General features: G+C 46.8%; 1 protein-coding gene across 1 annotated transcript in view; it reads left to right on the forward strand.

The window, feature by feature from the left end:
• Dor (vacuolar protein sorting-associated protein 18 dor) overlaps window positions 1-12,400 on the forward strand; it is a 50,847-nt gene that overhangs the window by 31,770 nt on the left and 6,677 nt on the right. The window contains exons 20-24 of the mRNA XM_077670216.1: window positions 281-421; window positions 1,563-1,694; window positions 2,628-2,709; window positions 4,258-4,507; window positions 11,410-11,527. Coding sequence (XP_077526342.1) covers window positions 281-421; window positions 1,563-1,694; window positions 2,628-2,709; window positions 4,258-4,507; window positions 11,410-11,527 — 723 coding nt within the window. The remainder of the gene's footprint in view (window positions 1-280; window positions 422-1,562; window positions 1,695-2,627; window positions 2,710-4,257; window positions 4,508-11,409; window positions 11,528-12,400) is intronic.

Consider the following 12,400-nt stretch of genomic DNA (forward strand, 5'->3'; position numbering starts at 1 on the left):
CAGGTATGGTTTCTGCTCGTGGTGTTACATTTAACCATAAGATCTGACAGAATTTGAGCGTAAATAAGTGGGATGTTGAGGCAAGATTAGGTTTATATAACTGGCTCCGATAGTGTTGCCACCCTACGTGTCCCTTGAGTTGCCTGTGAGATTCGCAGACAAGGTTGCCCCTCAATTTGTAGTGAGCATTGCGGCGTGAAATTCACGACCACGGGGTGCTCAAGTGAGCCAGCCTTGTACCGCCCTTACCGGTACCGTGTGGTACTGTGCGCGCATGCAGGGCTGCGAGGCAGTGCGGTACCTGGAGTTCTGCGTGTACCAGCTGGGCAGCCGGGACGAGGCCATCCACAACTACCTGTTTGCCCTGTATGCACGGCTGGACCCCGACAAACTCATGCGCTACCTAGACCTCGAGGGCCAGGTGGGTGGGCGGGAAATTCAAATGTCGAATGGGATTGTCAGAGAACAGAACTTTTGCTACACACTTCAAGAGTCTTCTCTGAAAAGAAGTGCAAACCTGCAGAAACGTCTCTCCGCATTTTTACTTTCCGTTGCATGGTGGCCAGGTATTATCCTTTGATTTAGTAAGCCACAGATTTAGTATTAGCGTTAGGGATAGTGTTAGGGATAGTGTTAGGGTTAGGGATACATTTTTTTTTTTTTTTTTTCATTCTTTGGATGAATTTGGACCGATTGTTAAAGTCCTTGCCTGGATGGGCAGTGTGTAAATGATGGGCAGTACTGGGTTTGTCCCTATTTGGTGATGTCACTGGAATCACATTAAAACCACTGCCAAGGTAAGGGATGCAATGACAATGAAGGATGGCAATCCTTAATTAAGGATGGCAAACTTGTGCAGCATCATATTTCTCTAGTAAGGCTTCCTGGAAAGAAGGTGGTGACACCGTGGTAATGTGAAAGCTGGCTAATCGTGTGTGTTTTATACCATGCCACTGTGTCAAGTATTGTTCACAAATGCAAATAACTCGGAAGCGGCCGTTCTTATCTCTTACCTGCCCCCGGAAATTGCATAAATGGAGGAGAGGTAATCAGTTCATAAGAGTAAATATACCCTGATTATATTCATACTGAACTAACTTTTATAATTGAGATTGCCGAATGAGGCCAAAGTGGCCCCTGCTTGCGATATCTCAAGGGTCAGAAGATGCTTGTTTTTTCACATGTTATCAATTTTTGCAACGGCTTTCAGGTGATTCTGTCTATTTTTGCTCTAGTCCATTAATCTTGTACAAAAAGCAATCACCTTCAGTTTTCACAGTCGCACTCAGAAAATAGTCGCTTCGCCTTCGACAGTGTTTACTTAGATTTGAAAACTACTTGAATAAAACCAACATTTTCTCCACATTCACTTCAAATGTAAAAGTCATCATATATCCTTTCTATTGTCTAAGGCCCATGCACCTTTTTTTTTTTTGCCTGGTTCCCGTCTAAGTTCACGCACCAAGTTCTCTCTTCCTAATTCCCCCGACAGCAGTCCGATCTTACTTCTTAGTGAATGGTTGGGTGGGAAGCTGGGCTCAGAGTTTGACTGGTGTTCCCAGGACCAAACGACAGTGCCGTATGATCTCAAGTATGCCCTGCGGGTGTGCTCTGAGCTAGGCCTAACGAGAGCCTGCGTCCACATCTACACCACCATGGAGCTGTACGAGGAGGCGGTGGATTTGGCGTTGAAGGTGAGGGAGCTTGCATGGTGAGGAAAAGGGGTTGGAGTCGCTGTAGTATAGAAGCAGCGCACGTGTGCTGTGGAAAGGAAGAAGCCTTGTTACATGCTTAGATTCTAAAAAAAAAAGCAAGGTTGTGCCTATTCTGTGGAACAGAGCACAGCGTAAGGCGCATGTTTATTCTGTAGACTGTACCATGGTATAGTTCAGTCTTATTCATCTAAAGCGATCCAAAAGATACCAATTCACACTTATTTACATAAATAATGTGTAGAATTGACTTAAGAGAACATGTTACAGCAAAAACTTCAATTCAGAAAAAAAAACAGTTCAAGTGCTGGAACTTGAACCCAGCCAGGGTCATTAGAGTCGGAACCCGAGACTCTACCTCTGCTCTACGGAAACTGACGAGGGGGATTTCTTTTGTTCTGTTTTTTATGTTTTGTTCGCAAGGTCATGTTCTGTTTTGAGTAGTAGCTCTAAACAGAACATCACCCTGTGATCTGGTCTGGAAAATAAAGCAGAACGTTATTCTGCAGACTGGTCCAGAGAATAGGCAGTGCGAAATAGCGACAAGATGAAGACATTCAAATTCATGCAGTTCCCTGTGAGAACAAGCATTTATGCAAAGCATGCTCTGAAATGAGAATGTGTTGCTAAGGTGACACTAAAAGTGGAATAACCCATGCCTTGAACTGAAAAAATTGTGCCTTTCACAGCGCTCTCAGGTCTTGCTTGATGACAAAAAAAAAAGTGGCTTTGCAAATCCTATTCTCTTATGCAGATTAATGTTTTATAGGTGCACTTGTGTCGTGATGTGCACTGCCTCAGTGAGATCCTCAGTTGGGAGTTCTAGGAACAGTTTTTTTTTTTTTAGTCGTGAAAGATACCGCACCTCGAAGGGGGATGTGGCACGTATATGATTGCACGCTCTGGGATGCCCAGGTGGACATTGATCTGGCCAAGCTGAATGCCGACAAGCCGGACAACAACGAGGAGTTACGCAAGAAGCTGTGGCTCAAGATTGGTGAGTGACCCACCACGGTGGCTCAGTGGCTATACTCGGGAACATGTTAAGAACGGCACCAGCTCATGTACGGTATCACTCCGCCTAAGCGACGGACCCGGATGTCAACGGGCGCGTGCGTTTTGAAAGGAGACTGCCACGAATGCGTGATATCGTCTGCCTTTTCTCACGTAGTTTGTTTGCTGTCGCTGCAGTAGTTTATAAGCATATTAGGTCCAAAAAAATACAAAAACGGCGCGTGCCATGTTCAAAATATTCCCAGTAACGCGCTACTTGTGCTGCGCGGAGTGACATCCGGCTGTGGTGATGAGGCACAGCGGCAACTTCGGTGCCGTTCTTAAGTTTTAACTGAGTATAAGTCGTTGTGCTGCCGAGCTCAAGGTTGCAGGAGCGATTCTCGGCGGCGGCGGCCGATTTTCAGATGGAGGCGAACAGCAAAAATGCCCGTGTGTTCAAGATTTGGGCATGCGTTAAAGATCTCCAGAGGATCAAAATTAATCCGGAGCCCTCCACTACGGCGTGCCTCATCTCTTGTGTAGCGTCGACACATTAAACTCCCAAAATCTGAATATTGGTGAGTCTTTCCTCTCAGAGAGGAACGTTCAGCTGTGGCTGTGACCACACAAATCTCACCACTACTCTTGGCGGACTCATTCTGTATGGTCTGGTGCCACTGCAGGTGACGAAGTCCTTGAGAAATCGTGTACGGTGACCCCTCATTATGGCAGAATCATCAGGTGAAGGAAAATGTTGTGATAAGCAGAGTTTTGGTGTGAGCAGAGGTGACTTCAATGTGTGAGTCCTGTTTGTCACTGTGGATAATTAGAAGTGGTAATTGGAGTGTGCCATCTTCATTATGCATCATAATGAGGGCTTGCTGTATTTCTAATATAAATTCTACTATAAATACTATTATTATAAATTGTATTAAAAGTTCTATTATAAATATTATAGGTAATTTACAAAGTGACTTTGTCAAAACTGCTGGCACGTTTTACGCAGACGTTTTGCGTTATGCTTAAAGCTCTGACTTTATAGTTGGTTTTGTTTAATTCCAACATGGGCATTATTTTTGCCTATAAGAGCTGCTTCTTCTGCTTCTTCTTCTGCTCAACTTCTGCTCTGCTCTGCTTCTGCTACCATGTTCACTACCACGTCTTGAAATAGCTGTGCCGTTTGTTGTGACAATGGCTTACCACGCGCTGGAGCCAACCATTTTGTTTCAATCTTGGTAGTGAACAATGGTGCTGTTTTCAGGGGGGAGGCTGCCCTTGAAGACCAAGTTTTTTTGTTTTTTTGAGATATCTGAATGGATTTTTCAGGGTAGTTTTTAGCATCAACATTAGAAGAGAGAGAGAGAGGGAGTTTATTTAGAAAGCTCCCCCTAATCACTTTTGTAACAGTGTCAGCTTTAGCTGCAGCGCGAGAGACATTGTAAACTCTGATAACCTCAAATAAGGCTGCCCCGACATCCCTGCGTTTCCCACGTGCCCATACCGTGTGCCTCGTATGTCTGAACTCAAGCTGTGCCACGCGTACTGCATGCAGCCCAGCACGTGGTGACGGAGCTGAAGGACATTGGGCGGGCCATGGAGTTCCTGCAGGAGTGCGAGCTGATCAAGATCGAGGACATCCTCCCCTTCTTCGACGAGTTTGTGCGCATCGACCACTTCAAGGAGGCCATCTGCCAGTCCCTCGAGGAGTACAACGAGCACATCGAGGGCCTCCGCGCCCAGATGGAGGAGGCCACCCGCAGCGCCCGCGAGATCCGCGCCGAGATACAGGCCTTCCGCAACAAGTGCGTGCCCTCCTTGGTCCTTTGTCCTTTGTCGTTCGTTCTGCACTTCGTGCTTGGTGGGAGCGTAAGCTCTGCTGTGGTAGACGTTTGTGTGTTCATGGGGTGGAATATATCGGGTTAGGGCAGTATGAATCGCAAGTCTGCGTTTGTCACTCGGAGAATTGATCCATCAGCAGGTGATGGCTGTTGGGCAGGCAGTGACCACTGTACTTCATCATCAGCCTATCTACGCCCACTGCAGGGCAAAGGCCTCCCATTAATCTCCAATTATCCGGGTCCTGTGCTAACTGCGGTCAATTTATCCCCACAAACTTCTTGATCTCATCTGTCCATCTAATTTTCTGCCGCCCCCTGCCACGCTTGCCTTCTCTAGGGATCCACTCTGTTACCCTTAATCAGCCCAACCCGGCACCACGCCGCTTGCTGAGGCAGCAGCGGTTGTGGTGCAAACCACTTCTGTTGGGACCGGTGCCGCTCCCACCTCCGCCTCCCCGTCTTCCAGTGCGTTGGAGGTTACCGAGGTGATGGACACCACGGGCCCCGTATCGGCTCCCACCGCCACCGCACCGCCCGTGCCACTTTTGGCGTCCCCGACGCCCGCGGAGGTGGCGGCTCAAACGAAGGGCTCCCGAAGGGGGGCCAAGTTCGGGGGGCCCGGTCCGTCGGGCACCCCTCGGACATCCGACGACGAGATGGATGTCGGGCCGTTCCTGCCTGCAACGCAGCGCAAGGAGCGGCCTCCGTCGCCCAAGCCAGCAGCAGAAAGGCCCAAAAAGCCAAATCCTAGAGTAACAGCCCCGAAAGACACATGAACACACATACACACAGACTTCAGTAGCTTCTAAATCTCCATAATAGGAAGAGAAAATATTACTCAATGGAACTGTAGAGGCCTCATTAAAAATCTTGATGATGTCCATGAGATATTGCATTCGAACCAGCCAAGTGTGATGTGTCTTCAGGAGACGCATTTGAATCCCAATCACACAAATTTCTTAAATAGGTACATGGTATTCAGAAAGGATAGGGTTGGCTGCACACACTCTTCGGGCGGTGTAGCCATAATAGCCCGGAAATCCCTAGCATGCCACCCTATCACTCTCAACACCGTCCTTGAGGCTGTAGCAATACGCACAATAATTTTTAATAGGTTGATAACGGTATGCTCAATTTACATTCGTCCTGATTATGCACTTTCCAGCTCTGACTTCGAGGCGCTGGTCGACCAGCTGCCCGAACCCGCCGCGGTGGCTCAGTGGCTAAGGCGTTGCGCTGCTGAGCACGAGGTCGCGGGTTCGATTCCCGGCCGCGGCGGCCGCTTTTCTGATGGAGGCGAAAAGCAAAAACGCCCGTGTGTACGAGATTTCGGCGCACGTTAAAGATCCCCAGGTGGTCAAAATTAATCCGGAGCCCTCCACTACGGCGCGCCTCATCGCCTGCGTTGCGTCGGCGCGTTAAACCCCACAATCAATCAATCAACCAGCTGCCCGAACCGTACATCCTAACAGGCGACCTTAATGCACACAACTCTCTTTGGGGCTTCTCCAGAACGGATGCCCGAGGTCGCCTGATAGAGAAATTTCTTACATCTTCAGGAGCATGCCTTTTCAACAAAAAGCAGCCTACATACCATAACTTAGGACATAATACATACTCACATCTTGACTTGGCTATTGGTTCTGCAATTCTCTTTCCATGTCTTGAGTGGAACGTGGGCACTGACCCATATGGTAGTGACCATTTCCCCACTTCCCTAACATATATAGGTAAAGGCCCATGCAGTCCATCTTCCCATAACAGGTATAATGAATCAAAAGCAAACTGGAGTATATTCACAGAAACATCTAAACTACACCACACAACCATAGAACACCTACACGTGGAGGAAGCATCCCAACTCATCACGGCACACATCCGCGACGCTGCCGAAAAGTCCATTCCCCACGCCTCCAGCGCTCCGCGCAACCAAAAGAGGCCGTGGTGGAATGAGGACTGTAGGCGGGCACGAGAGGCCCAGAACAAGGCGTGGGGTGTCCTTCGCCGGTACTCCACATCAGATAATCTCATTTCGTTTAAACGGGCCAAGGCTTTTGGGAAGCGAGTGCGCCGTGAGGCGAAAAGGGAGAGTTGGCGCACCTTCCTCACTTCCATCAACTCATACACTGACACGCGAAAAGTATGGACACGAATACATAAACTAAAAGGACAACAGACACACAGCCTGCCCCTGGTTAGTACAACAGGGGACACACTGGAAGACCAGGCTAACACACTCACACAACACTTCCAACATGTGTCCAGTTCAGCGCACTACACCAACACTTTCATAAAACACAAAACATCCTGTGAGAAGAAGTCCTTGCGAGACAGGAATAAGTCGACCTCATCTTATAACACCCCCTTCTCACTGCATGAGCTGAAGATCGCACTTAGTACTTGTAAACCTTCAGCTCCAGGCGCAAACAACATTACATACACTATGATTCAACACTTGCACACAGACACACTTGAAACCCTCCTTCACCTCTACAACAAAATATTTCTTTCGGGGCACCTCCCAGGGTCACGGAGGGAGGCCATCGTAGTGGCCTTTCTGAAAGAAGGGAAGGACCCTTCCTCTCCCGCAAGTTATCGTCCCATCGCCCTCACAAGCAGCCTGTGTAAGCTGTTCGAGAAGATGATCAATAGGAGACTCATGTACTTCTTAGAGTACAATGGTCTTCTCGACAGCTGCCAGGCTGGCTTCAGGGCTGGGAGATCCACCAATGATCATCTGGTTACATTGGAAACATATCTAAAAGATGCCTTCATTCATAAGCAGTATTGTATAACAGTCTTCTTCGATATGGAGAAGGCCTATGACACAGCCTGGCGGTACGGCATCTTGTGTGACCTCAAGTCGTTTGGTGTTTCCGGCAACATGCTGAACACGCTCAGTAGCTACATGTCGGAAAGGACCTTTCGAGTGAGGGTTGGCAGTGCCCTTTCGAATGTATACGTGCAGGAAAATGGCGTCCCTCCAGGCGGTGTCTTGAGCTGCACACTGTTTGTTGTTAAGATGAACTCACTTCGGAAGGCATTGCCACCAACCATTTCCTGTTCTATATATGTAGATGACATTCAAATATCTTTTAAGTCCTGTAACTTTTCAGTTTGTGAACGCCAAGTCCAGCTTGGGGTGAACCAACTTGCTGGCTGGGCGGACACAAACGGTTTTAAACTGAACCCTGGAAAGAGTACTTGTGTTGTGTTCTCCCGCAAGCGCGGGATTAAGGCAGACCCGGAGATCACCCTTCATCGCGCTTCTATCCCTGTAAAAAAGGAGCACAAGTTTTTAGGTGTCATATTTGATGAAAAACTCACGTTCATTTCACACATCAAGCAACTTAAACATAAATGCCTGAAAACACTAAACATTCTCAAAGTCCTCTCCCACCAGTCCTATGGTGCAGACAAAGAACTCCTTCTTCGCGTTTTTACCGCCTTAGTCGGGTCTCGGCTAGACTACGGTAGTGTTGTGTATGGGTCGGCATCAAAAACAGCACTAAAAATGCTTGACCCAGTTCTCCATTTGGGCCTGCGCCTTGCGTGTGGTGCTTTCCGCACTAGCCCGGCCCAGAGTCTGTACGCTGAAAGTAGCAAATGGTGCCTGGAACATCAACGAATGTACATAGATTTATTATATGCTTTTAAGGTCTCATCATTCAATAACCATCCTTTTAAACCTGTCCTCAACGATACATCTACAACCCAGCTATTCTCAAATCGTCCATCTGTTCCTTTGCCCTACTCTCTGAAGGTGAGAGAGGAAGCTTCAGGTATTTCCGTTGAGTTTTTAGATGTCTGTGCATCATCATCATTTTCTGACGTTATACCACCATGGCAACTGCAGCCTGTTTGTTGTGATGTTTCTTTTATGAAATTAGATAAAAACAGGGTTCCGAGAGCTGCGATTCTGCAGCATTTCTTGTCGCTTCAGGATAAATATAAATGTGCCGAATTCTATAGCGATGCTTCGAAAACTTCAACTACAGTGTCGTGCGCCGCTCATGGTCCCAACTTTATTGCTTGCAGAACCATGAGTGTACACACCGCTATCTTCTCTGCAGAAGCATATGGCATTTTACTCATCGTTCAGCACATTCTTAAAAAACAAATTCCTAAGTCCGTCATCTTCACAGACTCTTTGAGCGTTGTGCGTGCATTGTCATCACACAGACCCAGGAAAAACCACATTGTCAATCTTGTCTTTAATTTCATAATGTCTATATATGCAAATAATTTTCAACTAATCCTGTACTGGGTTCCAGGCCATGCTGGAATCGCGGGGAATGAGACTGCAGATGAAATGGCCGCCACTGCTGCACTTGCAAACACAGTGGACATAACAACAATACCCTACACTGACCTCAAGCCACACATCCGACAACACCTTCGCAAAACATGGCAAGCCGACTGGAATACACAGACAGACAACAAGTTACACATAGTAAAGCCACACTTAGGACAATACACTAGTGGCTCACACAACAGATTCATCGAAGTTGCCCTAGCTAGATTACGGATAGGCCACACACACGCGACACACTCCCATCTGCTCACTGGATCTCCAAGACCCCTGTGTAGCAGGTGTGGGGAGGGCCTATCCGCACTTCACATCCTCATTACATGCAAAGCACTCCAGACAACAAGACGCAAGCACTTCCCTCAACTCTACAGACAACACATTCCACTACACCCAGCACTCTTTCTAGCGGATAATCCCGTGATTCCTGTGCAACGCACTTTTAAGTTTCTCAGTGACATCAAGTTTTTACATATCATTTCCTATCACGCATAGTTTTTTAAAGCTTTATTTCATGCCACGCACCATCACAACCTGGCCCTTTACACCAGCCATCCTCACTGTCTTTTTTTATTTTACTTTTGTTCTTGCTTACTGATTTCACTGTCTACGTTCTCACCTCTCATATTTAACCACTGTTTTGGCGCTCTTTGCCCCAGTTGGCCTTGCGCCATTAACATCCAACCATCATCATCATGTTACCCTTAATGACCAACGGTTATCTTGCCTTCGCATTACATGCCCTGCCCACGTCCATTTCTTATTCTTAATTTGTACTAATATGTCCTTAGCGCGTGTTTGCTCCCTGACCCACTCCGCTCTCTTCTTGTCCCTTAATGTTACACCTATCATCTTCCGTTCCACTGCTCGCTGAGTCATTCTCAATTTAAGTTGAACCCTCTCAGTGAGCCCCCAAGTTTCTGCCCCGTAGGTGAGTACCGGTAAGATGCAGCTGTCATACACTTTCTTCTTCAGGGACAATGGTAGGCCGCCATTCATTATCTGAGAAAGCCTGCAAAATGCACTCCACCCCATTCTTATCCTTCTAATTATCTCTGCCTCATGGTTTGGGTCCGGGGTCACCACTTGGCTTAGGTAGACATATTCGTTTACCACTTCCACTGCCTCGCCACCTATCTCAAACCGCTGTGCTCTCCCGATGCTATTGAGCATTACTTTAGTTTTCTGCTATACTTAGATACAATTAAAGAATGACAGCACAAGTTGCCCGTGCACTTCCTTCATGCGTTGCAAAGAGTGCATTACTGCGGGTATTTTGGACATTACACGAGTCGTTTCTATGATTGTGTGCACTTAATCTTTTTATAATTTACTGCAGTGACAGCAGACTATGTTAGAAAAAGCAGACAGTGTCACGCATTAAGCGCAATCCTTTAGAACCGCACGTGCGCATTGTCATTGTGGGTCTGTTGCTTCGTTGGAGTGGCCCAGCACATGAGCTACTGCCATTCTTAACTTGTACCCAGGTATACCAAAACTTCTGTGCAGTGTATGTAATGACCAACTGCCCAGTTGAGGTGGTGGTGATTTTTTTTGTTTTGACGGGGGAGCTTTCAAGGACATTATGGGGTGTTGGTTCTGTGTATGATGAATGCGTTCTGCTGCCAAGAGGCTGAGGGTGTTAAAATGTTGGGCAGAGCAGTTTTATTCCAGCAGACCTTGAATGTACACGCGTACTAATGTCTTGAAACTAGGAATGTCCACCAAGTGACGAGCAGACTTAATTTCAATTTCTCTCTGTTTGTGGCAATGCCATAATGAACCTCAAAAGCTGGGCCTTCCAAGCGAAAATGGAAGTCTGATCATCCTGGATACCCGGCCAGCATGTTTTTTCGTTTTTTTGACTGAGAGGGCCGAAGATGATCGTACTCTGATGGTCGCACACACTTTGTTTTCATCACTGTCTTCATCTGATGACCGTCCAACCAACTCTTGAGCTGCTCTGCACATTCATTGTCTTCCTGATGCTAAACTAATCAACTTCCATTCTTTCAATTTACCAACATACCGTATTTATTCGATAATAAGGCGGTCACGATTACAAGGCGAGGGTGCAGTTTAGAGAGTAAAAAAATCGCCATTTATATATATACTGAGCTTCGAATATAAGGCGGGGTATGACTTTGAGAATACAGCTGGGTATGAATTGAGATTTTGGTATATCGAATAAATATGGTATATCGCTTTAGAGACTTCTGCCGGCTTATTAGAATGCCTGTACATTTTGTTCACGGTGCCCTAGGTGGTGTGTGTGAGCTGCATGGACATTAAACACAACATTTCACCTATAAAGCATCCATGTGCGGCTGAGCGATAAGCGCAGGTTCAGTCACGGCTGCAGGAGCCATCCTCTAATGGAGGCCGAAAACGCAAAAACGCCCGTCTGTCGTGATTTTGGTGTGCGTTAAAGATCCCCTGCTGCTGGTCTAAATTAATCCGGTGCCCTCTACTGTGACGCATCTCCCAGCACAGGTGCAGCTTTGGCTCATAAAACTGCCAGATTAATTGATATAATTAATTCCCCCTTCTCTCCCAGGTATGTGGTCGCCCAGTCCACTGAGAAGTGTGCACTGTGCGAGTATGCGGTGATGAACCAGGCATTCTACATGTTCCCCTGCGGTCACATGTTCCACAGCGACTGTCTTTCGCTGGAGGTGGGTCCCGAGTGTCTTTCTTGTTTGCTTGTTTTTTGTTCAGCATTTTGTGGTAGCAGAAAGTCTGTGTTACTGGATTTGTAATGCTCCTGTTGCCGTGCTTGGCTTGCAGTCTAACAGCCAGCTTGTATCGTAGGGATTCGTGTCTGCACCACTATCATCATCACTGTCAGTCGCAAGGCTTGCCTGTAAAGGTTGCTTTACGGCAAGCACGCTCGCACTGCAGTGAAGAGACCAGAAGAGCGTTTACCGTGAAAACAGGACTACAGCATCCGCTTGTACTGTATTTGCACGATTCTACCACGCAACCTTTCTTGCTAAAATTAGCCTTCATATTTGCGTGTGCATTACTGTCGTGCTCAAAGCCGAAGTCAACTTCAAAGCAGTTACCAGCATTGGTATGGACACGGAGTCCTCCCAAAATCCAATTCTAAATCTGCGTGGTAGAATAAGCGTGAAGTAATTTTTGTGGAATTTTTATACGTAAGCTTACCTGCGCGTTACAATCAGGGGCGCGTTACAGTTGTGAAAATGCGGTAATTGCAGCGATAATTTATGGTAGCTTATACCGGGGAATGCTGAAGTATCAAGGCAAGTCATTACTGAATGGTAAATTTTTTTTTTTTTCTGTTTTTCGCAGCACGGCCCACACTTATTTTTATTCCGTAAAACTTTGTTAGGTGCACTTTGCTTGTTCCTACCTCATCGAAAACTGTGTTCAGCATGCAATCTTTGTAAAAAAAAAAAAAAGGAAAGTGACATCACCTAAACTAAACTAAACATGGGGTGTCCCCATACTACACTTGTAGTTTAACGGTCCCTGCTTAGTGCATCCCCTCTTGAAATGGAGGAGGAGAAACATGGCGCAAAATT

Source organism: Haemaphysalis longicornis, unplaced genomic scaffold (genome assembly GCF_048455015.1).
Source record: "Haemaphysalis longicornis isolate Haplotype H1 unplaced genomic scaffold, Haemaphysalis longicornis Haplotype H1 scaffold_5, whole genome shotgun sequence".
In the NCBI taxonomy this organism is placed as follows: Eukaryota; Metazoa; Arthropoda; class Arachnida; order Ixodida; family Ixodidae; genus Haemaphysalis; species Haemaphysalis longicornis.